The 22,901-nt window shown below is 44.8% G+C and overlaps 1 protein-coding gene across 12 annotated transcripts in view; it reads left to right on the forward strand.

Moving 5' to 3' along the window:
• The window catches only part of gphnb (gephyrin b), a 92,074-nt gene that overhangs the window by 19,566 nt on the left and 49,607 nt on the right, over nt 1-22,901 (forward strand). For 11 of the 12 annotated variants that reach the window (XM_088286625.1, XR_015840200.1, XR_015840201.1 and 8 more), the window contains one exon: nt 10,389-10,519. The exons of the other annotated variant lie outside the window; for it this stretch is intronic. In XM_088286625.1, coding sequence (XP_088142751.1) covers nt 10,456-10,519 — 64 coding nt within the window. In that variant the 5' untranslated portion in view covers nt 10,389-10,455. Of the gene's footprint in view, nt 1-10,388; nt 10,520-22,901 lie in introns of those variants that run through there. 12 annotated transcript variants of the gene reach the window in all.

Here is a 22,901-nt window from a genome sequence, read left to right on the forward strand (position 1 = left end):
CCCCGCCCCCTTAGAGAAACCTTCCAAATGAAACCTCATTAGTCGCCCATATGCCGTGTTTCGCCTTCCCGAGCACTCTTGCCCCTGCTCTGCCGCAGCTCACTGGGACTCTGCACATGTTTACCAGAAAAACACGCCAATGATAAATACATCCTCCATCCGTTCACATTTCTCTTCCCCTCAGCCTGCTCTGCATCCTCCATTTTGCCCTCATCTGTCGTGTTGTTGTCGGGTGAGGTGAGGCGGGATGGAGGGATGCCTGGTGAGGAGGTGTACGGGAGGAAGCTGAGAGAGCGGAGTAAGAGCACCCCGGGGAGGCTGCGCTCTCGGGGTTGTTAACATGCAGGTTGCATATTTCTGAATTGCAGAGCAGCCTTATCTTCTCCACGCCGGGTCACTCAAGCACTTCCTCACGAGTGTTTGTGCATTCCTGCACAAGTGGGCAGAGGAAGTGTGCATGTGCATGCCCGCACATAAACGCGTGCATATATTTATGCCGGGAATGCGAATCTCTGATTGGGGGGGTGGGTGGGATTTTCTGTCTCTCATCCACTTTCTCTCTCTCTCTCTCTCTCTCTCTCTCTCTCTCTCTCTCTCTCTCTCTCTTTCACGCACTGCAGCAAGAAACACTCATCAAACTGCAACACGCATCCCACAGAAGCTCTGAGATAGAGCAGCGGCAGCGGCAGTAGCGGCCTGGGCCTGCTGTTAACACACCGACGTGACACAGCGACAGCCAACAGCTTAACACTCTGCTCCCGTGCTGGCAATTCTCTCAGGTGGGCCTCGAAGGTCTGCCAGAGAAAGGCTCGCACCGCAGGATATTATTTGTTCGAGCCAGGGGGTTGACTCCCAATGTCACTCAGAAGCCCCTATTCTGGCTTTCATTATCTTGATCTTCTGCTGTTTGTTTCTGTTACTGAAAACATTCCCTTAGATCTTAGATGCTCCAGACGAACTCATACTCAATATCACACGTAACCATGTCGGGTGTGTGGGGAGTTTGCTCCATACGGCGATGTTCTGTTAGCCCAGGAACTGTTGGATGAGCTGTTGGATGCTTTGTGAGCAGGCGCGGAGTTGTCCTGGCACAACTTTGAATGAAGCAAACGCAGCAGGATCACTTTGTAGACAAGCGAGTTGATCATCTACCACTCAATGCAGGCAGTCCTGGAATTTTTCTCACAGGCTTTGAATAAATTGTGAATATAATTTCATCACAATCCTTTGGGTTTATATAGCTCTCACACTTGATAAAATATTGATTTGTAAAATTGATCTCATGTTCTCTCATGCCTGGCTTCCAATGTGTGAGTGTCATCCTGTGTTTGCATGAGAAGTCTAAAAGAATATTGTGACCCATCCCGAGGGTCACTGCATGACTGAGTGGTGTTGCTCTTTGCAGATTCAGGTTCACAAACCACCGCTTAGAATAGATCCACTTAAGGTCGTCCTGAGCAACATCGCCTCAATCTCGAATGGAACATGCATGAGTTAGTCATGTTGGCTCTGAACTTGTGCATGCGCAGCCTTGGTCCTTGAGGAACAGTGGACCACAAGGCAAGGCACTCTGCTTCTGCTCAGCTGGCTTCATTGTTGAACTCTGGCCCGAGCAAACCCATTAGCTCTACTTTTAACTCATTCGGGCTAGTGGGGGTCTCTCGGCTCCTCTCGGGGCGTTCTAACGTTCGTTTTGCTGACCATACGACACTATATGAAGCCGATTATTAATTTGCTCTATTCTCTAGTTAAGACCAGTTGGCTTCGCGTGACAATTGCATCCCTTTAATAAAGTCCTTGTTGTTTATTTTTGTTTAGAATGCGACCTTATGGGGGTTTTACTGATATTAATAGGTCAAATGGAACTTCTAAGGTCCACCTTAGCCTTGTCTGACTTCAGAACAAAAAGCATATTCGATACATGAACTGATTATTTATAGTATGAAAGTAGTAGTTAAGTTGCGTTACCAGTTATATTAAATATAACAGTTGGTAGCAGCTCGACTGGTAAAGTTGTTGAAATCAAAGGGGGCTCGAGACTGACCCAGGAGGGCGACCTTGCTGAGTAGGTTGTTCCAACTCAACCATTACGGCGATATTCACATTTGCTCTTAAGCTGCCGCCGTCTCGACCTCTACTTCCAAAACTAAGTCCTTAGCTCCAACATCTCGTACACAAAAGGTCCCATTGTCGGAGGATTGCCGTGGGATCCGATGGCGGTTGTGATGGATGAAAACGTACATAGCCAATGGCAGGTCCTTGGGGATGTAGAACTGAGGGGAGGCAGTGGTGTGAGGTCTAAATGGGAATGAAATTGCCCACGATATCTTGGAACACAGTTCATTGATAAGTGGCTTAGCACGGAACCGGAGTGCTTGGAAGAAACTCCCGAGGGATACGTATTGGCTGGTAGTACAGCAAACGAATCCAGGAGATTTTCCTTGGGGGCATAGTAGCAAAGACCAAGCGATAAGTCCTTTGCCCTCGGGGGGACCGTACTGTCATGGACTTGTATGGAAAAAGTTCGTGGTTGTGCAGATACGGGTGGGGCGACAATGGTGACATAATGCTCCACGGAATTGTTTGCAAATTTATATAAGAAAACGGACATGGTAATCTCTGGGAATGTGGCGCACCGTTTTTGGTATTGGTCCTTGGCGGAAAGTGTCGCTGGCACACCCATTCTAGTGTGCTGGGTTCAAAAGTCATCCAGGAGTAACTCATCGTCACGTTGTTGGCGGGCGACCGCTACAGCTGAGTTGGCATTAGCGTTTTCTGGGGTTGTGGCCAAGCTCCACTGGTAGGGAAGCAGAGCATGGACAAACTGCTGTCAGTTAGCGAGGAAAATCCTTTCTGCCTCCGTAGCCAAAGCACAGTTGTCTTTGGTTTAGGAAAAAGAGAAACTGGCTAGCGCGGTGTGTACCGGCGCGGGAAGCTGTCAAAAAATTAAAAATCCTTTTCCGTCCGATGATGTCATGAAACCAAGGCCCCCTGTATTCAATCATGGCTATATTTATGTGGTCATAAATTGAGCAAATTGAGCTCTTAATATGTAAAACCACACATTGACATAAATACCTGTCCCATTTGGTTCGTGTCGTCATAATTCTCATTTCGACGTGGTATTGCAGTGTTCCTTCCGCCTTCATCAACTTTAATGGAGTGCTTTTATTAGTTGCGTGTTTTCCCCCTCCCTGAATCATATCTTTTCTGCATGGCTGACTCATTTTTTTTTTTTTTGCCAACCGGCATGGGTGTTAGTCAGGGCTGTATCCTGGAAATGGCAAAGCCCATAGGGGGCGCTAGCGTGGTCAGCTTGGTTTTAAGATCTCCTGCGTGGAGGTGCGGCACATCTGGATATAGTTGTGTCTATTTGATGGACAACGTCGTGAGTGATGGACTGCATTGCTGGCTAACTGGCAGAACGAGGGCGTCGGTGCTTCCGTGGTTCTCTAAGGTCCACCAGAAAGCTTGGATGAGTAATAAGTCATGTATTGGCTGACTGTGGACATCTCCTCTTCCCTGCAGCATCTTCACTTGGCGGTTAAGGGACGCGAGAGAAAGCAGAATATGAACAAGAGAAAAATAAAATGTTAGAATGTTGGACGATGAGGCATGTTGTGTATTTGCAGACGTGCTTGCGTAAAAGCACACATATGTGAGTGCATTCACGTGTCTCCATGTTCGTGTGGCATTGTGATGATGTGCAACGGGCTTCAGGAGGGAGCTTAGTGCGGGAAAATGTCTCATTGAGTCAGGCTTTGCCACTGAGCTCATGCCCGGTCAGCTCCGCCTTCTCGTTTCTTGTCGGGCTGTCGTTCTCTCTTGCTCTCATGCGTTGGTCTTTCTCTTTTTCTAACTTTTTCTCTCTTTTGCACTTCTCTCTTTGTCTATCTGTCTATCTCTCTCTCTCTGTCTCTCAATCTCTCTCTCTCTCTCAATCTCTCTCTCTCTCTCAATATCTCTCTCTCTCTCTCTCTCAATAGCTCTCTCGCTCTCTCGCGCTCTCGCTCTCTCACTCTCTCTATCTCTCCATCTCTCTCTCTCCATCTCTCTCTCCATCTCTCTCTCTCTCCGTCTCTCTCTCTCTCTCTCTCTCTCTCTCTCTCTCTCTCTCTCTCTCTCTCTCTCTCTGTGTGTGTGTGTGTGTGTCGCTCTCTCTTTCTCAGTTTTCTCTTTCTCCCACCACCAACTTTTCTCTCACTTACATTATCTTTCTTTCTCTCTGTTTCTCTCTCAAACTCTTGTTCACCCTCCATCTCTTTTTTTTTTTTTTTTTTTTTTTTGCTACCTGACTTTCCCCCTCTCTCAGTTTCTCTTCTGCCTCTCTGTCTTTTGCAACTAACCCCCCTCCTTTTTTTTTTTCTTACTCCGCTACAGAGCTGACAGCTCGGCCCCAGTAGCACGCTAACCAGATTACCTGAAATCACCTCTGTCATTATCCCACATTGGGCCCATCGGAGCTTGAAAGTCACTCCCAGCATCTCAGCTGGTTAATAGGTATGTGTAGAGGAGAGATTACATCCCAAAGGCAACCGGGTGTCCGACAAATCCCAGATTTTTTCTTTTCTTCTTTTTTTTTTTCTCTTTAATCCCTTCCAGACTTCTATGTCAGATGTGATGAGAAGAGTCAGCCAAAAGTGTGTCTGGAACATTTGTGTGTATGTGTGTCTGTCAAACAGCGGGAATAATTTTCGCCACAGCGTGCTACAAGAGTTCTGTTCCAAAAGCATGGTAACATAAGATAGATTTAGTATTTTTTGTCAAATTTGATCAGAATTATTCAAATTGAAAATAGAATAGTGCTCAATAGAGAACTGGCTAAAGTTTTTTTTTCTGTCAACATAACACACAGTGACTGTGTCAAATATTTTTTTGTATCATTGTGAACAAAAAAAAAAGTACATTTCTAGCCAAAAGTAAAAAAAAATATCTCCGAGTGGATATAAAGTGTCTTGTTTCATTGGAGTTGCGCCGGTCATAGGTCACATTAATGGTGGGAAAAGTTTTTAGATGATTTATCTCGGTCTTTTTTACCTCACCAAAAAAAAACGGCATTTTAACAGAGTTATGTAGACTTTTTATATCCACTTGCTATGCATTTCTGTACCTGCAGTAAGTAGATCATAAATCAGCACTGGTCTGGATGACTGAAAATATGCTTGTTGAACCACGGCTTTATTAATAAGGGTCAAAGCGAGTCAGAGGAAAAAAAACAAGAATAAAATCAGAGCACCAGCTGTGGTCCTACATACGGGCTTCATCTTATATACTGCCAGTTTGTTTGAGGTTGTTTGTAGCTGTCACTTATGATGTGCTCAAAATGTCGTAAAGGCGGCCAAGTCTGCGCCTGTACACAAACATTGCATCAGACATGTCACTTCAAATAGGTAGAGGGGCAGAGATGGACGTATGCCTTCGCCTCACTCTGCTCGAGAGTCACATCTGTCAGATTATTAAAACGTCCACGATAACCTCAGAGTGCTACATTCTTTCAAAAACACCTTAGAAAAAAAAAACCCAAATAACTCTGAGTGTGTTGAGTGATCATTCCCAAATCTTTCAAGCTGAAAATCAACATCCAGATTCAAATGCAACGGAATGCAAACAGACTATTTGGGCCGAGGCGTTAAGGGCAAAATCTCAAAGTTTAAACACGTGTGCATTAGGAGCCAATTACACGGCTGAAAAATTGACCTGCGGTAGTTTTAGTGACCAAGGTTGACATTCTACTTCTCAAATGCCAGTCTGTTGATTATGCAAATGCTAACGCTAGAAGGCCCCGGTGGAAAAATATGCAAGGACACTATCTGTAAACAATTCCCATATATTAGATGTACTGTTTCAGCATAAAACATGAAGTTGATGAACCGTGCAATAAGCATGCCAAGCCAGTAGGTGGCGATACCACTTGTATGGAGAAACAACACCAGCTGCACATCTGGATGAAATCTCCTTTTGTTAACAAATACTTGACATACAATATTCATATATGTAAAAAAAATTGCCATTCCCATCTTTGAGGCCAACCTTAATTCCACATATACTGAAAAGTGTTGGATTCCAAATTGAAGGCGTGCAATGTTGTAACGTCGTACTCACACATTTACCTCCATTTTTCTGTCTCCTTGGATGTCCTGAGGTAGAATCGTGTTGTCTGATTACCGTCTCCAAACAAGAGGCCCAGGCAATTAAGTGTCTGCTGCTCATTCGCAGATGGGTAATTGTTTTTTTTTCTCCCCCCCCCCCCAACTCACCGACTCCCCTAACATTGGCACCAATGTAGTCAGGTGTTCCGTGCAAGGCATCGCGGGATAATATCAACTCACCCTCAGGCTTTGTTTCTTGTTTTCCTTTCCCCCCCGCCCCTCATTTTAATTAAAGAACAGCTTGTCCTCATCAGCAGGGCGACTGTCCAAGACAACATATGATTGGCTAAAAAAGCAACAAGTCTAATCGTCTGCTGCAGATAAGCCGGCCAACCAAAACACACACACCGACTACTATGTGAGTATTTGATACATCATGTGACGTGTAAATATAGAGTAATAAAAAGATGTTAAAGCGGGACGTATAGTTGCATGCTTCCTGATGATTTCCTCGAGGAATGCTTGCTCAGTGAGGTGGAAGCAAAGGCGTGTGGCTCCTTGGAGACATGCCCTGCATGTTTTATGAAAATGGGTGGCTACGCACTTGGTTCCATTCTCCTGACAGGGGAAAAGTCATGGAGCCGTCTCCAAAAATATCTCCCCGTCATCCCTGCTGCCAAATGTAGTGAAACCTCCAAAGTCAAACACTGTTGGGACACGAGCTGATTTCCAAGTTGTTTTGATTCCCAAACATTACTCCCCGAGGAAATAAAGCGAATAAATTACTTCCAGGCTAACACTGTCGCCATTATAACCTTTATTAATCCTGCAGGCAATGCTAAGTATCATTTTTATTTTCCTGAAAAAAATAAATAATATTACGATTCAATGGTAATCACTGTAAAAATATGAAACAAATTTAAAAAAACACTTGCGTGTAACTCCTTCACTGCCAGCTGTTTTCAAAGCACTGAATAGTGTTTTCTCGGACCAATATAAATTACAGAACCTAACAAAAGAAATGGATTCCTTCCTTTACCCGGAAAGGTTTGTTTAAATTGTCCTTATTTACTAATCAGCAGTAGAAAATGGATTGCTTTCAACCCCAAAACCCTGCTTCTGACCAAAAAGTGGAGACAACAAGCTTTATGTGAAACGAAACGAGTTGAGTGGAAGAGTGACTTTGATGCTAATATATATTTTTTTGCTTTTTATGACACCACAAACCCGAAATAAGCCAAACAAGTCGTAGAATTGGTTTTCGGTGGAAAAATATTTCTTCAATTCCTGTATTTATTATCCATGTATGTGTATATATTTGTATATGTTCCATAAAAGTAACATTTTTTTCCTGTCCTTTACTGTTTTTTTCTGTCATTGAAACACATTCTAAAAAATTGAAAAAAGTAAAAAAAAAAACAAAACAAACCTGGACTTTTTTTTTTAACATCTAATAAAAGAAAATTATTTTTGATCCCCCCCCCCGACATACAGCATGTCCCACATTCCTATAGATCGGGCCTTCTCTCCTTGCCCTTGGCCTTTCATCTGCATCTTGTGGAGGCGAAAGGAGGTGAATCACCAGCGGGAAGAACATGTTTACTGCTTTCTCCGTCAGCTGGGGGCTCTCCTTATTATTGTGATGGATGGCAAGGGAAAAAGAGAGAGCGATGGCCCTTGCCTCCTCATCACCTATCGGTGAGCAGCAACTGACAGTGAGGTAATTACCTCGCCATTACGATGCGCGTGCATGAGCATACACATACGTCAACACGGCCCTGTTTAAAAAAAAAAAAAAAAAAAAACGCCAGATGGGGTTCCACTTGGCGTCAGCGAGGGAATTCTGTGTGTTTGTTTGTTCGCGTGTCCTCGCGGCAGCACTTTGAGGGTTGTACCTCAGTTTCAACGCAGATTAGAAATGGGCTCATGTTCAGGATGGCGTCTATTGATGAGGTTTTAAGGGTTCTCCCCCAATTTGAGCTGCTCAAACGTACTGTACTGTAACGAAGCAGTTTGTCAGCGTTTGCTTGGAGTCGCTGAAAAGAATCGGTTTCATTTTGTATTGAAGCCTGTGGAACAATGTTGCTTAAGATGAACATTATGGACACAAATGGTCTAATTTGCTTCAGGTTTGCAGTTGCAAAATCGTGCGCGACTATCACCAAAAAAACGACATTAAGTATTTCTCAGTCAATTACGTCGCAGATACTACAGTGTTGTATTATGACGTAATACCATAGTACAGAGGCGGTGGGAAATTATTTCCAAATCTCATCATCAGGTGTAAGGATGCCCTTATTTCCCTATGCCCTTTTTTAAAAAAAATTTTTTTAGACCAGCACTCTTGCTCGTTTTACATTTTTCATTGTCTTGACATGGAGATTGTACAATAGCTGTCCTTTTATTTCCCGCACTCACACACTTAACTCCTCCCAGCTACTTTTTCATTGGAATTCTACCTTTGCGCATGAAATATACATAATACAAGACTATCCAAAAAGAGTGGAGAAACCTCTGAGAAGGCACTTTCTTGTCTCAAAGATGGGAGTATAAAAAAAAAAAAAAAAAAAAGAAGTGAAGCTAAGAATAGCGTTGCCCTGAAGTATTGTAATGGCACAAGTGTAGGATAGCACGTTTGGATATCTGCCCAACACTTGTGCTGTTTCGCTGAACTTGTGTTTGTGTGTGTGTGTTTTATTATTTTCATTTTTTGTTTGTATCTGAGTGGAAATATCACAAGTTATTGCAAAATAATTGGAGTGTGAATCACAAACTTTGGGATTTACGTTGTGATAATTGATAGACAAGGTATGAAATTGCAGCTGTCCAAACAAATGAGAAAAAAAAGAATATTTAGACACAAAAAGGTTTTTTACAAGCAACCTGTCTCTGCATGCGGCTCTGCTGGCTTCTTCGCTCGTGCTCACACACTTTAATGGGAGTAATCTCAGTTTCATGGTTGGTTCATTGGAGACACACATGGCAACATGCGTGAAGCGAGCCAATCAAGCTAAAAGTGTGGCCCCATTTCTTCCGTGTGTGTGTGTGTTAATGAATTATGTATATTGATAGCGAAGCTAGAGCATGGACATTTTTTTTCTTGCCATGAGAACAAACAAGAGAAATTATACACAGTGGAGGCGTGCAGCATGCCTATAAATAGCAGCACAGCCTTTTTAGCCGGGGGATGCGGTTGCATTTTTACAGGTCAGACTGTGATCTTCTGCCGTAAGTCTCAGCTTTGAGACTTAACACGCACTTTTTTTTCCGAGGTCGTGCTGGCTGTACCAAGAGAGCCAGGAGGAAACACTCGGAGGAAATTGAAACCAATGCAAGGGGAGGGGACATTTACTAATCACAATAAGGCTATAGTTTTGTCAAAATATCACATCACACATGACGGCTTACTTGCCCGAAATCTGCTAGCATTGCCTTCAGCTACCCTAGTGAGTAGAAACGGTGGTTTTTATCCATTAATTATTTTTCTGATTAAAATGGAATTAAAAGCCGCACAATTATTTTTGAATATTTTTCAGTGGACAGGAAAAAGCACCCCAAAAAAAAAATTGCCACCTGATCTGATGAGATTCAACATCAGTACTTTGCATCTGAACATGGTCCAAAAAATGTACGTAGTTTATCTCTTGCTTATTTTCATGAAGTCGGTTAACAATTTCATTTTAATTGACCTTTATTAGTCAAAGATTGTTGATCAACTTGCATGCACATAAATACTGTGGAGGCTTCTGTTTTGCATAGTGGCAGATTTAGTAAATATGTTTTTTTTTTAAGAAAAAAAAGCATCAATCTGTCCATACCTTTTTGTTAAGCTTAAGAGAATTACACATGGAGTATATAAAACCACAGTTCATAGTTCAGAAACTCAATGCTAACATATTTACTATACTGCCAAAGCATACAAATTGATTTTTGTTTTTGTTGTTTTTTTTACGAAACAATAAACTCCACTGCAATTTCTTCCTCTGTGGAAGCAATCAAAGGTTACCATTTGTATTTTATTTTGTACTACCACAAAGACTATTGTTAGTTGTTCTCTCCGCAGTAACGGGTCTAATTCTGGTACTGTGTCAGTGGGCCAGCTGAGCGATGCACGCCTTCATGCGGTGATTGCTCGACATTCTACTCATCTCGTCTGCCATACACCCCCCCACCCCTCTCTGCTCCATACCAATACTCCTCATCCTCAACCTCCTCCCTCCTCTTTCTCTTCTTCCTCCATCCCTGCTTCATCCTCCTCCTCCTCCTCCTCCTCCTCTTCTTCTTCCTCCCTTTCCCCAGCAAGTTCGATGCGATCGGCTCTGGGCCCTGCCGTGAGTTGTCGGTGTGGGCGACAGCGCTGCTGAACATGGCGTCGGACGGGATGATTTTAACGAACCACGACCACCAAATTCGGGTCGGAGTCCTGACAGGTAAGAGGAAAAACAGCTCTGCGATCGGTGTCGCTTTTCTTATTTATTTTCTTATTTTAACGGAACCCGCTTGACGCGTCTGCTTGTGTCGCGGCAACTCGCATGATCGTCTCGCAATAAAAAAATAAATAAAAAAAAAAAACGAGCAATTTCTACGGTAGGGTCCATTCCATCCAGCGCCGTGGATTTCGTGGGTCTCAAGGTGGGCTCGGCGTCGCCGTGTCCCCGCTCGTGTCGAGTCCTTTAAAGGAGAGGAAGAGGTGGCCGGTTTATGTGCATTGAATAATTCATGTACCGATCCGCTTGCCAAAGCTGCAAATTACAGCTGAGCGCCCGCGCGCGCGCTCGCCTGCATGCGTGTGGTTCCACATGCATGTATGTGGACACACCGCGGTTTTATTTAATTAATTATTTGACTGGAGGTGTTGCTCAAGGTGGTGGACCGGACGAGCACATCCTTGGCCTGTGCCAAAATGCTCGTGTGAGACTTACGAGGGCGATGTTCACAGGACACATGTTGGATTCGAGGGGGCTGCACACGCAGCGTGCACGTTGGATGCCGGATAAGATGACAGGTGTGCGTGTGTGCGTGTGTGGATGGACGGGGGATCCTCCACCAGACGCGATGACTGCGCGTCTCTCGCGCAGCAATGTTGGGAAAGGGATGTGTTGGATCTGTTGGCCGTCGGCCTTCGTTTGTACGCGTGCATAGCCTCTCTCTTGCTTTGTCATGTTATCGTGGGCTTGTCTTGAATCGCCCCCCGAGCTAAATGATATTTTGGAGGACGTGTCATGGATGCACGATTAAAGCTGTCCGGAGGAATATCCTCCCATTATCCTCCTCTGCTTCTTTCTGCTCCTTCTGTCCATCCAGCGTGGGGCTGCCTCGATCAATATTTCATGAAAGGCGAGATCGCACACATGCGGCAGACTTTATTCCCTGCACATGGATGTAGGAGTGATGCCAGGGGTAGAGCGGTTGGTGCGTTAATGAACGTGTTCTGAAATCTACCAGGGAACCCCCCTCACAAAAAAAAAAAAAAAAACAAAAAAAAAAAAAGCACCAGTGCAAACCTTCACCCCCATATCAGCATCCCATCCTCCACCCCTGGCTGGAGAGAAACTGACGATGCTGAAATGGGGCTGCACTGACCTTAGCATGCTCGTGCCGCATCAGTCGTGCAGACCGGAATAAACGCTCGTGCTTAAGTTCCCATCCACTTTCATTCTGCGTACGTGCTTTCATGACACAGTCACGTATTTTTTTTTTTTATCTTTGTTTGGATGTTTGGTGTTTTGAACCTCAAACCTCAGAGCAGCGAGGCAAATGTGCAATCCACTCTGTCCACTGTGCGGTCCTTCACTCAGTGTTCATTGTTGTGCAACAAGACAAACAGATGGACTCAAAAGGCATGGCATCAGTCACAGAGAATCCAAATCACAGTCCTTTATCCAAATCAAAGTTATTTGCTGCTGTTTGAATACCAGCTGAGAGTCCCAACAAGCCATTGGGAATAGAAACAAAATGCTCAAGTCCAAAAATTGCTTAAAACCGGGACTAGTGATCATTATAGTGATCATTTCCATCTGTCATTTCACTGAACACAGTGGGCGCCGGACAAAAGTATTTGGACAATGCTGGAGTGGTTCTGCTTTAAATGAGGCAGCTCAGTCAGTGTTGATTTGGGACATTTGGACGATTTCTAAATTGTGAGACACATGGCAAGAAAAATAAATCAGCATGGAAGTCAAAGAGGAAAATATTGAACTTGAAGTTTGGATGTAGTCGCAATACACGCCACATGTACTAATATTATAAGAGACTTTCAGAAAGATATCAAATGTTTGTTGAGAGGCTGAACAAAAAACTTTGAGTTGAGCAAAGCGTTTTCGCTGTGGCATTTATTTGTGGACAATGTTGCTTTTCGCATTCAATGTCTGTTGTAGTACCAAGATTTCCCGTGGGGGGCAGCATAGGGCATTCAGACTGATGAGAAATAGAGTAAAAGATAAAGATGTCCTTTATTAGTCCCACAATGGGGAAATTTGAGGTGTTACAGCAGCAAAGATAGAGATCACGCAGAGTCGGTGGCGTAATGTAGCCGTTAATGTATAACATTAGCAGCAGACATTCATAAAAAGCATGCAAATATACACAGTATAAACGTATTTAAGTGTAAGGAAACACTCCTAATGCCTGTCCATTATACAGAGGGGGAAACGCTGTAATGATAAAAACTACTGAATGATTGAAAATACTGCAATGATAAAAATATTGCAATGATAAAAGTACTGTAATAGTAAAAGTACTGCAACGATAGAAAAATACTGCAATGATAAATGTACTGCAATGATAAAAGTACTGTAATAGTGAACGTCCTGCAATGGTAGAAATACTGCAGTGATAAAAGTACTGTAATAAAAATACTGTAATGGTAAACAAAATACATAATTGGTCAATATTAAAGTACACCATTGGCTGAAAGTACAGTAGTAGTGTATATTGCATCCTAGGACTGCACAATTGCACTAATGCCCTCCCGTTTGTAGGCCTGACCCAATGTTCTTGTTAAAAAGTCTGAGCAGTCGGTAGGAAGGAGCGGCGAAATCTCTCCTTGGTACAGCGAGGGTGTAAACAGTCTATCACTTAAGGAGCTGTGGAGTGTTCTCAGAGTGTCATTGAGTGGGTGGGCTGGGTTGTCCAGCATTGATGACAGTTTTGCCGTCATCCTCCTGCCCCCCACTGAGTCCACAGAGTCCAGGGAGCAGCCCAGGACAGAGCTGGCCCTCCTCACTAGTTTGTCCAGTCTCTTTTTGTCCCGGCCCGAGATGCCTCCTGCCCAGGAGACCACTCCATAGAAGATGACTGATGAAACCACCGAGTCATAGAAGTTCCTGAGGAGTGTTCCCCGAACGCCAAAGGACCTCAGCCTCCTGAGTAGGAAGAGTCTGCTCTGACCCTTCCTATAGAGAGCGTCTGTGTTGTCGCTCCAGTCCAGTTTATTGTTCAGATGAACACCCAGGTACTTGTAAGTTGAGACCCTCTCAACGTCTGTTCCCTGGATATTCACTGGTGCAGGTGGAGTGTGCCGACGCTTGCGGAAATCCACCTCCAGCTCTTTGGATTTCCCAGCGTTGATTTGGAGGCAGTTCTGCTGACACCAGTCCACGAACCCCTGCGTAACCCCTCTGTACTCCCGATCGTCACCGTCAGTGTTGAGGCCGACAAGCGCAGAGTCATCAGAGAACTTCTGTAGGTGACAGGTTGTGGAATTGTATTTGTAGTCCGAGGTGTAGAGGGTGAACAGGAAGGGAGCCAGAACGGTTCCCTGCGGCGCTCCCGTGCTGCAGAGGAGCACGTCAGACACAGTCCTGTGTCCTCACGTACTGTGGCCGGTTTGTGAGGTAGTCGTGGATCCATGTGATGAGGTGGTGGGCCACTCCCACCTGCTCCAGCTTGTCTCCCAATAAGGCAGGCTGGATGGTGTTGAAAGCACTTGAGAAATCAAAGAACATGATCCTCACCGTGCCCCCGCCTTCTCCAGGTGGGAGAGTGAAGTGTGGAGCAGGTAGATGATGGCATCATCCACACTGATGCCAGGCTGGTATGCGAACTGGAGTGGGTCCATTGAGGAGCTGACCAGGGGGCGCAGATGGACGAGGACCAGTCTCTCCAGGGTCTTCATCAGATGAGACGTCAGTGCCACAGGTCTGAAGTTGTTGAGCTCCTTCGGATGGGGTGTCTTTGGAACCGGAACCAGACAGGATGTTTTCCACAGCTGGGGGACTCTGCCCAGCTTCAGGCTCAGGTTGAACATGTGCTGGACGATTCCACACAGCTGGTCTGCGCAGGATTTGAGGAGCTGGGAGCTAATCCCATCTGGGCCTGCTGCCTTACTCGCCTTCATCTTCCTCAGCTGGTTCTTCACCTGAGCTGTTGTGAGGAACAAGGCTGAGCAGGAGGAAGTGGTGGTTGTCTGATGAGGCTGGGAACTGGAGCCTGTGGAGAGAGAGAGGGGAGAGAGAGCGGGAGAGAGGGTCTCGTTCGCAGTGGCAGGAGGGGTTGGTGGGGGCTGCAGCAGGGGAGCCTGAGCGGGGTCAGGCATTTGATCAAACCTATTGAAAAATAGGTTCAACGCATTTGCCCACTGAAGCCGTCCAATTCCACGACGGCGTCCGGCGTTAGCGCTGTTAGCCACGTCTCCGTGAACACCAGCAAGCTAGCCTCCCGGACAATCCTCTCGTGCCGGGTTAGCGCTGTTAGCTCGTCCATTTTATTGGGGAGGGATCTAACATTCCTCATAATAACGGACGGGAGGACGGGGTGGTATCGTCTCCTTCTTGCCTGGCGTTTAGCCCCCGCACGACATCCCCGTCTCTTCCTCCTCAGCTCGCGGGGGTATATCGGGTCTCGCTCCGGGAGCCGACGCGGGGTTAGCACGGAGTTCTAACAGCTGATCTCTTGAGTACACGATCGAGCCGTAGCTCAGAGTTTCGTCTACGGACACGATCGCGCAAAAAACAGCCCCCAACAGAAGTAAAACCACCGCAAGTTGTATGTCCATTGCTGAGATGAGGTAAAAATAAAATGAAACAGGGTAAAGGGAAAAAGCACACGAAAAAGGCTCAATAGTGAGCCACGCTGCTGTAAACAGGCAGCCACTCGCGCTGCGCCGGAACCGGTCGTGTGCAATCCGAACGAATATGTTACAGTTTTGTGCTCAGCTTTGTGATATTGGTGATTTATTTATTTCAATGCAAATGGTAATCATTAAAAACAAATCCATAATAATTCTGTGCTGATTCATGTTTTAATTTTTTTCCCGTCTTGGCCGAGGTCTGGCCAAGTACCATTGTATTTTGTTTTTGTGGTACATTTTGGTGCAGATTGATGAATGACCCTGGATTAATTACCGCATTTTTCTTGCAAATGAGGGCATTTTTCATTAAGTGAGCCGAATTACATTAAATTGTAAATGTTGCCTCAAACTTTGGATGTATGCATTACAAGCCAAGGAAGAACCCGTGCTGATCCGTATTTTCACTTTTGGCAACGTTGCAGAGAAGGCGCTTTTCATCATTTTCCTCTCCTGATCCAAATTAGGATTGTTGGCCCTTGTTGGTGGATATCTGCGCTCTACTGAGTGTTCGAATTCCTCCATGTGTGGGCGGCTGTTTGCCTTCTCACCAACTGGAGGTTCTCGGTACACCCGGCCTCTTTTTTTTAACACCATATCACTGGCAACAGTACATCAGAAGGGGTTAATATATGTGTGCGTCATCAGTCGCTCGCATCCCCAACTGGATCTCCAGCGCACGCGGCGACAGATTGGCGGTTTGATCTTACTGTGCCGTGTTTGCAATTCCTGCATGCATATGGCGCCGACGCTGAGACCCAAGCGACAGACGTGTTTGTCTTTTTGATGAATTTGTGCATATGAGGATGGCTTGCGTCGACATCGGGAACAAAGTATCAAAGAAATGACGGCGGTGTAAGGTTGCCATGTGGCTCTTTGCTCGTTAAGTGTAAATGCTCTACTGCATTAGACTGACATAGTATATTACGCCAACTGTTGCGTTAGCATTGATTAGCTAGCATTGAGTCGCTAAGTGAGTGCCCCGGTGGCTCGCAAATGAGCACAGGGCTAACATGCAACAGTGAGGCACCATATTAGTCCGTCAAAAAGAGTCCAATTCTCTAAAGCCCAACATTTGATCTGAGATCTGATAGAGGGAAGTCTGCACCTCTGTGGGAGTGATCACAGCCAACTCCAAGCAAACTGTCTCCCCACAGATGCGCTGTCTTTGAATATATAACCCCGTGTTTTTTTCTTTTGACACTTGGATAAGTCTTTAACTTAATTTTACCTTTATTATTATTTTGTGAGCACAACACGACAGTGTTCAATCAAAGGTGAAAGGTCAGCTGTCTACTGCTGCATTCAGTCACCGGGGAATGAGATGAGACCTTGGCTCACTCTCCTCCATCATTTAGCTCCTCCCCAAGCCTCCAGGCAGGTGACATGGAGCCCAGGGGACGTCTTTATTTGCACCCTGGACACGCAGTGCGAGCGTGGGTCGAATAATTGATGTATATCAGCGCATGTTTGAACAGAAGCTTTGGTTTGTCGGTTTATTTGCGTGGAAGGTTGGCGGGTTACGCTGAGCTTGAAGCGGGATGACTGGGGTGAGCGTGCTGTCACTTGTCAAGCATGTGACACTCGAAATATGAGCTTCTTTAGCAGAGGATGAAAGCATTTTTCATCCTTTTTTTTTCCCCCTTTGTGTTTATGCCCAGTGTTCTATCTGTTAAACTTGACTTTTAATTGACTTTTAATATGAGTTTTAATTAGGCCAAATCTATCTCCCTGGGTCCGCCTCGGGCTCTACACTCCACATTCAATCACCTGACTTCTTTGACCTGCTCTTCACTTTGTGAGCTGGTGGAGAGAAACAACAATAAATGAAGGTGTTTGTAACCTGCAAAGAACCAACGATTACCGCAATTTCCAGGTCAGATGTGCAGTATATAGTACAGTACATGTAGTATTCTTGAAATGCCAAGGTGCCAGTTTGGTGGGCTTGTGTACAGTTTACCATTAGATGGAAAAAAAATACATGCAATCAAGCAGTTTCTACTCCGCCCCCTACTTGATTTTATTTCCACTAGTAAGTGAGCTTTGAGTAGGAGAACCGCGACGGCGAGCAAAATCGCCATCCCACGCATTTAAAATATGGCTACTGTTAATGGTAAAGTGACAAAGACTTAATGCGACGGGTGGTTATCATTGCAGATGTGCCTCACACGTTTCACTTTTTACCTTCTTACTGGTCAGGTTCCAATGTTGCTGTAAAGCCGCGTTGCGTGTGTGTGTGTGTGTGTGTTTGAATACTTGTGCGCAAGTGTGTGTGGGGACCTCGTTTCATTCTTGTTCCTTGCAAAGCCAGTCCTAATGATGTACGGCTGCGGTACACACTGCAGACATGCACCATTAGGGCATTGCTGTACGTAAACTTCCAGGCCTGTCTTCACAACAAGTGATCTCCCAATGAGGAACCAAGCAGGGAAACGCCACATATCCTTTCCTCCCCTCTCACTCAGTGTCAAAATATCTGTATTCCCGTTTCCCCTCGCTTCCCATAAGGCCGGGTCGTAACAGTTGAGAGCGGCTTGGCGACGCGTGGGCTGATCTCCAAACTTACATGTTCATCAGAGAGACATGAATCGACAGCACGCAGGCTTCCCACTTTGTTTTCAGATGGGACTAATGCTTTGACTTGCCGTCCAATCGGGATGAGAGCTTTCGCTTGATTCAGGTCATCTGAAACATTTAATTTGCTCTTTCAGATAACGTACATTCTGGAGTTTGTCGAAATGCTCAGACGCTCACAGAGGTACACCACAGTGACCCAAACAAGGCTAAGCTAAATGATAGTGCACTGTACCCTCCCATTCTTGCGGCTACCACTCATACTCCATATCTATATGTTGCTTTATATATTATATTTGGCTAGCAAATATTGATATATGTTAATGAGGGTTAGAGTTAGGCACGCAATAAGAAGGTTCACTCATTTACAACAATGGTTAATGATTCTTTATGTAAAATTGTCCTGTAATTATTAATGTACGACTGTGTCAGTTCAGTTGTCAGATTGTTTAATTTCAGTTTTTATCACCACTAAGAAAAAAAAACTTTGAGGACCACTTGTAGAAGAATAGATTGTAATTTCACTCAAGAAGGCAGAACTTCATCATTGGTATCGTTGGATTTAATTTGCGTGTCATTAAAGATCCTTTAGATGCACAATGAACAATTTACTGCAGTGTAATATCTGTGTTTTGGATGCGTGTCTTTTCGAGGAGTGGCCGAGTCAGTGTTGTCAAGATTTGGAGTCGGTCCGTGAGTGTGTCAATTGGCGTGAGTTCTGCCCTGCAGCTCCTTGCGGTTGTTCTCAGTTTGTAGTCGTGCGTACCTAAATCTTCCGGGTAATAAATAGCTGCAAGTGTGTCAGGGACTGTGGCTCTCCTTGCCCACTTTTGAGGGCATTACTATACCTAAAAACAAAGTAGATGTTAACATTTGGCTCACTGGTGCTACCCACAAACAAGATATGTTATGCTAAATGCTAAATGCTAAAAAAAAATACAGATTAGTGCTTTGGGTCGAACGGGGTTTTGTCCTCCTTACTGGGTTGGGTTTGCACTTGAACAAGATGTGGAACGCACACTGACCCTTCTTTCTCTAGTGCCCTCTCGCTCTCTATGCATCTCCACACACAGACACACACAGCTGTCACGGCGGACAGCAGTAAGGCGGGCGGCCACATGAGCTGAATCGACAATGCCGAAGCGGGGACGCACAAACAGAATAAGAATTAAGTCCTCTCCGCAAAGGAATTATTTCCAGTGCTGAATCAGCCAAAGTGGAGCGGATTGTTGTTGTTTTTGTTGTCGTTGAGGGAACATTGAGGCCTCCACTCCTCCCACTTCTTCGCGCACACCCATCACTCTCCCTGTTAGCTCATCATCCACGCAAATAATCCCCCTTTACTGTAAATCGGGATGAGCTCGAACAAGAGGCAGACTGAATTAGTCTCTCCGGAATAACTTGGTCCGTCGCCGCTGCCTTGCAGAGTGACAAAGACTGGACGTGTAGGTTGCAGGAAAAAAAAAAAAAAAAAAAAAACTTGGTTTGCTGCCACTCCCTCCTGGCCCCAAAACTGCATCGCCGTCTGTCATTCAGCCGAGGTGTGAAACTTGTGACGCTGCCATCGCCAAAAGACAAGAAGGATGTTTGATATTCTTCTTGGGAGGCCAAAATGATTAAGTGGAGCTTTTTAGTATCAATTCTTGGCATGGCTTGATTGATTACAAAAAGTATTGGGAAATTACTTAGTTTTACAACAGAATATAATGGGAGTCGGACGAGTTTCCCGCTGCGGGTCAGAAAAAAAAATCCTCAGGCTATTCTAAATATTTACATGACTCTGTCACACCTTCTTCTTCTTGAGTCCTCCTATCAGTGAAACTTCAGCCCACTTTTTATTTTATTTTATTATTCTTATCTACAGTAGTTAATTTAAAAGCATTAAGTTTATAAGGTGAGCTTTTCCCATCACTGCTGTAAATGTTCTTCGTGGTTCCCTACATGTTATTGTTGAGATGTTAATTACGAAAAGGTTAATTAATCATGTGCCATTTTGGACAGGAGGGGTTCTCGTGAGGCAATTTCCGATGCGCTTTCATTTCTCGTTATGGCTGTCGAGCAAGCATACGTTATATTTTGCCAGTGGCGTGCAGTCGCTGCTGCATAGCCCAAACCCTACATTTACAATTTACATAAAATGGGACTCGTTAATTTCCATCACGCTTTTGTAACATCTGGAACTCGTTCATAAACGGAGGTTCCTGTAGCGTGTTGGTTACGTCGGACTTACTTCTTCTCTTTCCCCATTTCAGAAAAAAAAAAATCAAAACCGAAAGAAAAAGCAAAACACAAGCTGGGTTAATCTTCTGAGGTCGGATGCAAGGAGTCTAGTGAGGTGCGCTGGTGCGATATTTACGCCGGGGATCCCCCCCCCCCATCAAGTGGGTCAAACTAAATTCCATTCAAGCTTTTGAGAGCCATCATTGTTTGTTTCTGTGTTGTTTTTCGCTGCGAGTAGACAAAGATTGAGTCCTTTGCTTGAGTCAGTCCCTCCTGATAACCTGCACGGGGAGGGACACTGTTGAGTGATTGCGATGAAGATTTCGATAAAAGATACGGCACTTGGTTTCAACTGATGACTTCCCCATGCGGTCCGCCGCGACTGCTGGATCCCGTGTCCTCAGCCGAGGTGTTAATTAGACCTGGGGGGTGGACAGAGGTGGTGCGGAACGCAAGAGAGAGAGTAAAGTCAGCAGGGTGGGGGCTCGAGGGGTGTGCGTTTGCCTGTTATCGGTACTTAAAGGATCCCAAAAATGAAGACCTCCACTCTCTCGAGAAGACAAATTCAAGTTGCTTTTGTCTTGTTTGTACGAAATGTCAGATCCTCATCAGATCGACTTGAATATATTTGTCTGACATTGTTCTTTCCGTCTCTCGCGCTCATATCGTTCTCATGCCGGATTTTTTTGTTGAAGTCGTCGAGGTGTCGTGAGATCACAGCAACCTCCCGGGGTTCATCGTTTTGCTGTGTTTGATCAGTCCCATGTAAACGTGGTCTGACAATGAAAGGCTAATTTGTTTGGAGTGGTGTGCAAGTCTGATGTTCGTGCGCGTACACGGCGGAACATCAACTCTCTAACGGCAGCTGTTCAAAATATGGAGTACGACCAATGTTTGAGCTTGGAAAAGGATGCCTGCAAAAGAATGTATTTATTCAACATCACACCATGTTAAGTGTTGCCATTTGTTTGATAGGAGTCCAATGACCCACTTTTTGTGGAGAGGACTTTGCTTGGATCTTCTGTTTCCTTGCATTCGTCACATCTGGTTGTAACGTTTGACAAGAAGGAGCACTGAGTCAAGATGTGTACCGCTACGATAGCTTCTCACGCTAGCTGATATCTACCGTTGATCCAGTAGCTGCAGACTGGCTTGCTGCCATTTGCTTTTTTTTCCAAGAGTGTTGATTTGGGCCATCACGTCTGTGAAACCATAAATAATTTAGTCACCTCATGTTATTACATAGAATGATGTGGTTGGCCAGATCTGACCCCCGGGCCATGAGTTTGACACCTGTGTTGTAAAGTATATAAATGTGTAGTTGATTTAATGTGTGTGACAGACAAATAGTGTTTTTCATAATGGAGAATTTAAATTTGTATTGCCGTGAACGGTTTTCTGATTTCGACAAATGTGCAATATACATGCAGATTTAGATGCTACAAAGTCAAACCAAATTTAATCCGAATTTGATCCTGATTTGCATTTGGCGGCAATGTAAATTCAAAGTTGGAAATTCCACTTCATATATTACAATCTTGAAATTTTTTTTATATATTCCGATTGTTGTATCTGTGAAATGTTACCAGATTTGGATCTCTCGCCTCGGGTGTAGCAGTTGATGGTTCATTTTTGCAGAACACTTTTTTTTCTTTTTCCCTCGGAGAGTGAAGGGAAGCCACCTGCATTTCCCCTCTAGTGTTTACTGTTGCCATGGAGATTGCCTTCGTAATTGACAGTAATTACTGCAGTCATTGGCCTGCTCACATGATGCATTAGTAACATTAGTTGCTGTAATCAATCCCACATCAATGATGATTAAAATCTAGTTTGACTAATCCCAATACACGGCTGGCGATATTGCATGTCATCGCTAACCTTCCTCCCCCCTGCTTGAAAATCCCCTTTTCGTCTCCAACAGCTCCCTTTTTTTTCTCACTTGCTATTTCTGTCGCTGTTGCCTCACTGCTCTTTCTTTCCTTTAGTACACCTTTCACACTTTTTTGTCTGTCTGCACTCAACTCCTCTGCGGCCAAGAGCGGAAGCGAGCAGTAAAAGGGGAGCATGTATGGTGTGAATAATGGAGGAGGCCCGCGTCTCCCTAACGAGGTGTGTTTGACGGCTGACCTCGTGTGTGTGTGTGTGGTCAAGGTGTATTCACACACTCCCTCAATTATTCAGCGTCATGCCTTTCCCGATATTACCGCCAAAACGCTTTCAGATCATGCCACCAAAAGTTAATACAGCCGCCCATATGCACAAGCAACACACATGCAAGTGAGTCAATTTGAGTGACGAGCAAAGTCGAGGCTCGGTGACTTTGTGGCCCTTTTGCATCATTCATGGTTTGCCAACAGGTTTTCCAACCGGAGCTCATGATTGTGTTTTGTGCTATCTGAAACAATGAGTCAGCGTGTTCTCCTCCGTAATAGAAGCGTGTCTCACTACGTCACAATAGCGTGGAAAACTGGATTTATTTCACAAATTCAAAAGTCAGACTCATGTTAATACAGATTCACTCCACAGTAGGGGTCGAACGGACTAGTCGACTAGTTGAGTAGTCACCTTGCTTTGCTTTGCGACTCCAAAGTGCTGTTAAAAAAAAATGAATGGCTATCTGAAATGCTTGCAAGAATCCAATTATGTTGCATTTAATTTAGAAATGACTCAGCAATTATTCTAAGTGCTGTCTAGCTTTCTTACATGCCACTCTATCCTGTCCTGTCCGTAACAGTCGTGGCGGCATGACTAATTTGAAGTCCACACAGATCTGCCCGATCATTCCAGGTCACAGGTTTGACTCCCGGTCAAGGCAGAAAGGCCCTAAATGTGCTGCCTCCATCTCCAGGGGCTTCCCTCTCGGTTGTCCTCGCGCTGACTTGTACATGTACGAGCGTCTCAGTGGGATAAGTGATGAGATGTGTGAAATAAAGCAAGTGGAGCACTCAATT

The sequence above is a fragment of the Idiotropiscis lumnitzeri genome, chromosome 21 (assembly GCF_059441095.1).
Source record: "Idiotropiscis lumnitzeri isolate Australia: NSW breed Sydney's pygmy pipehorse chromosome 21, RoL_Ilum_1.0, whole genome shotgun sequence".
NCBI lineage: Eukaryota > Metazoa > Chordata > Actinopteri > Syngnathiformes > Syngnathidae > Idiotropiscis > Idiotropiscis lumnitzeri.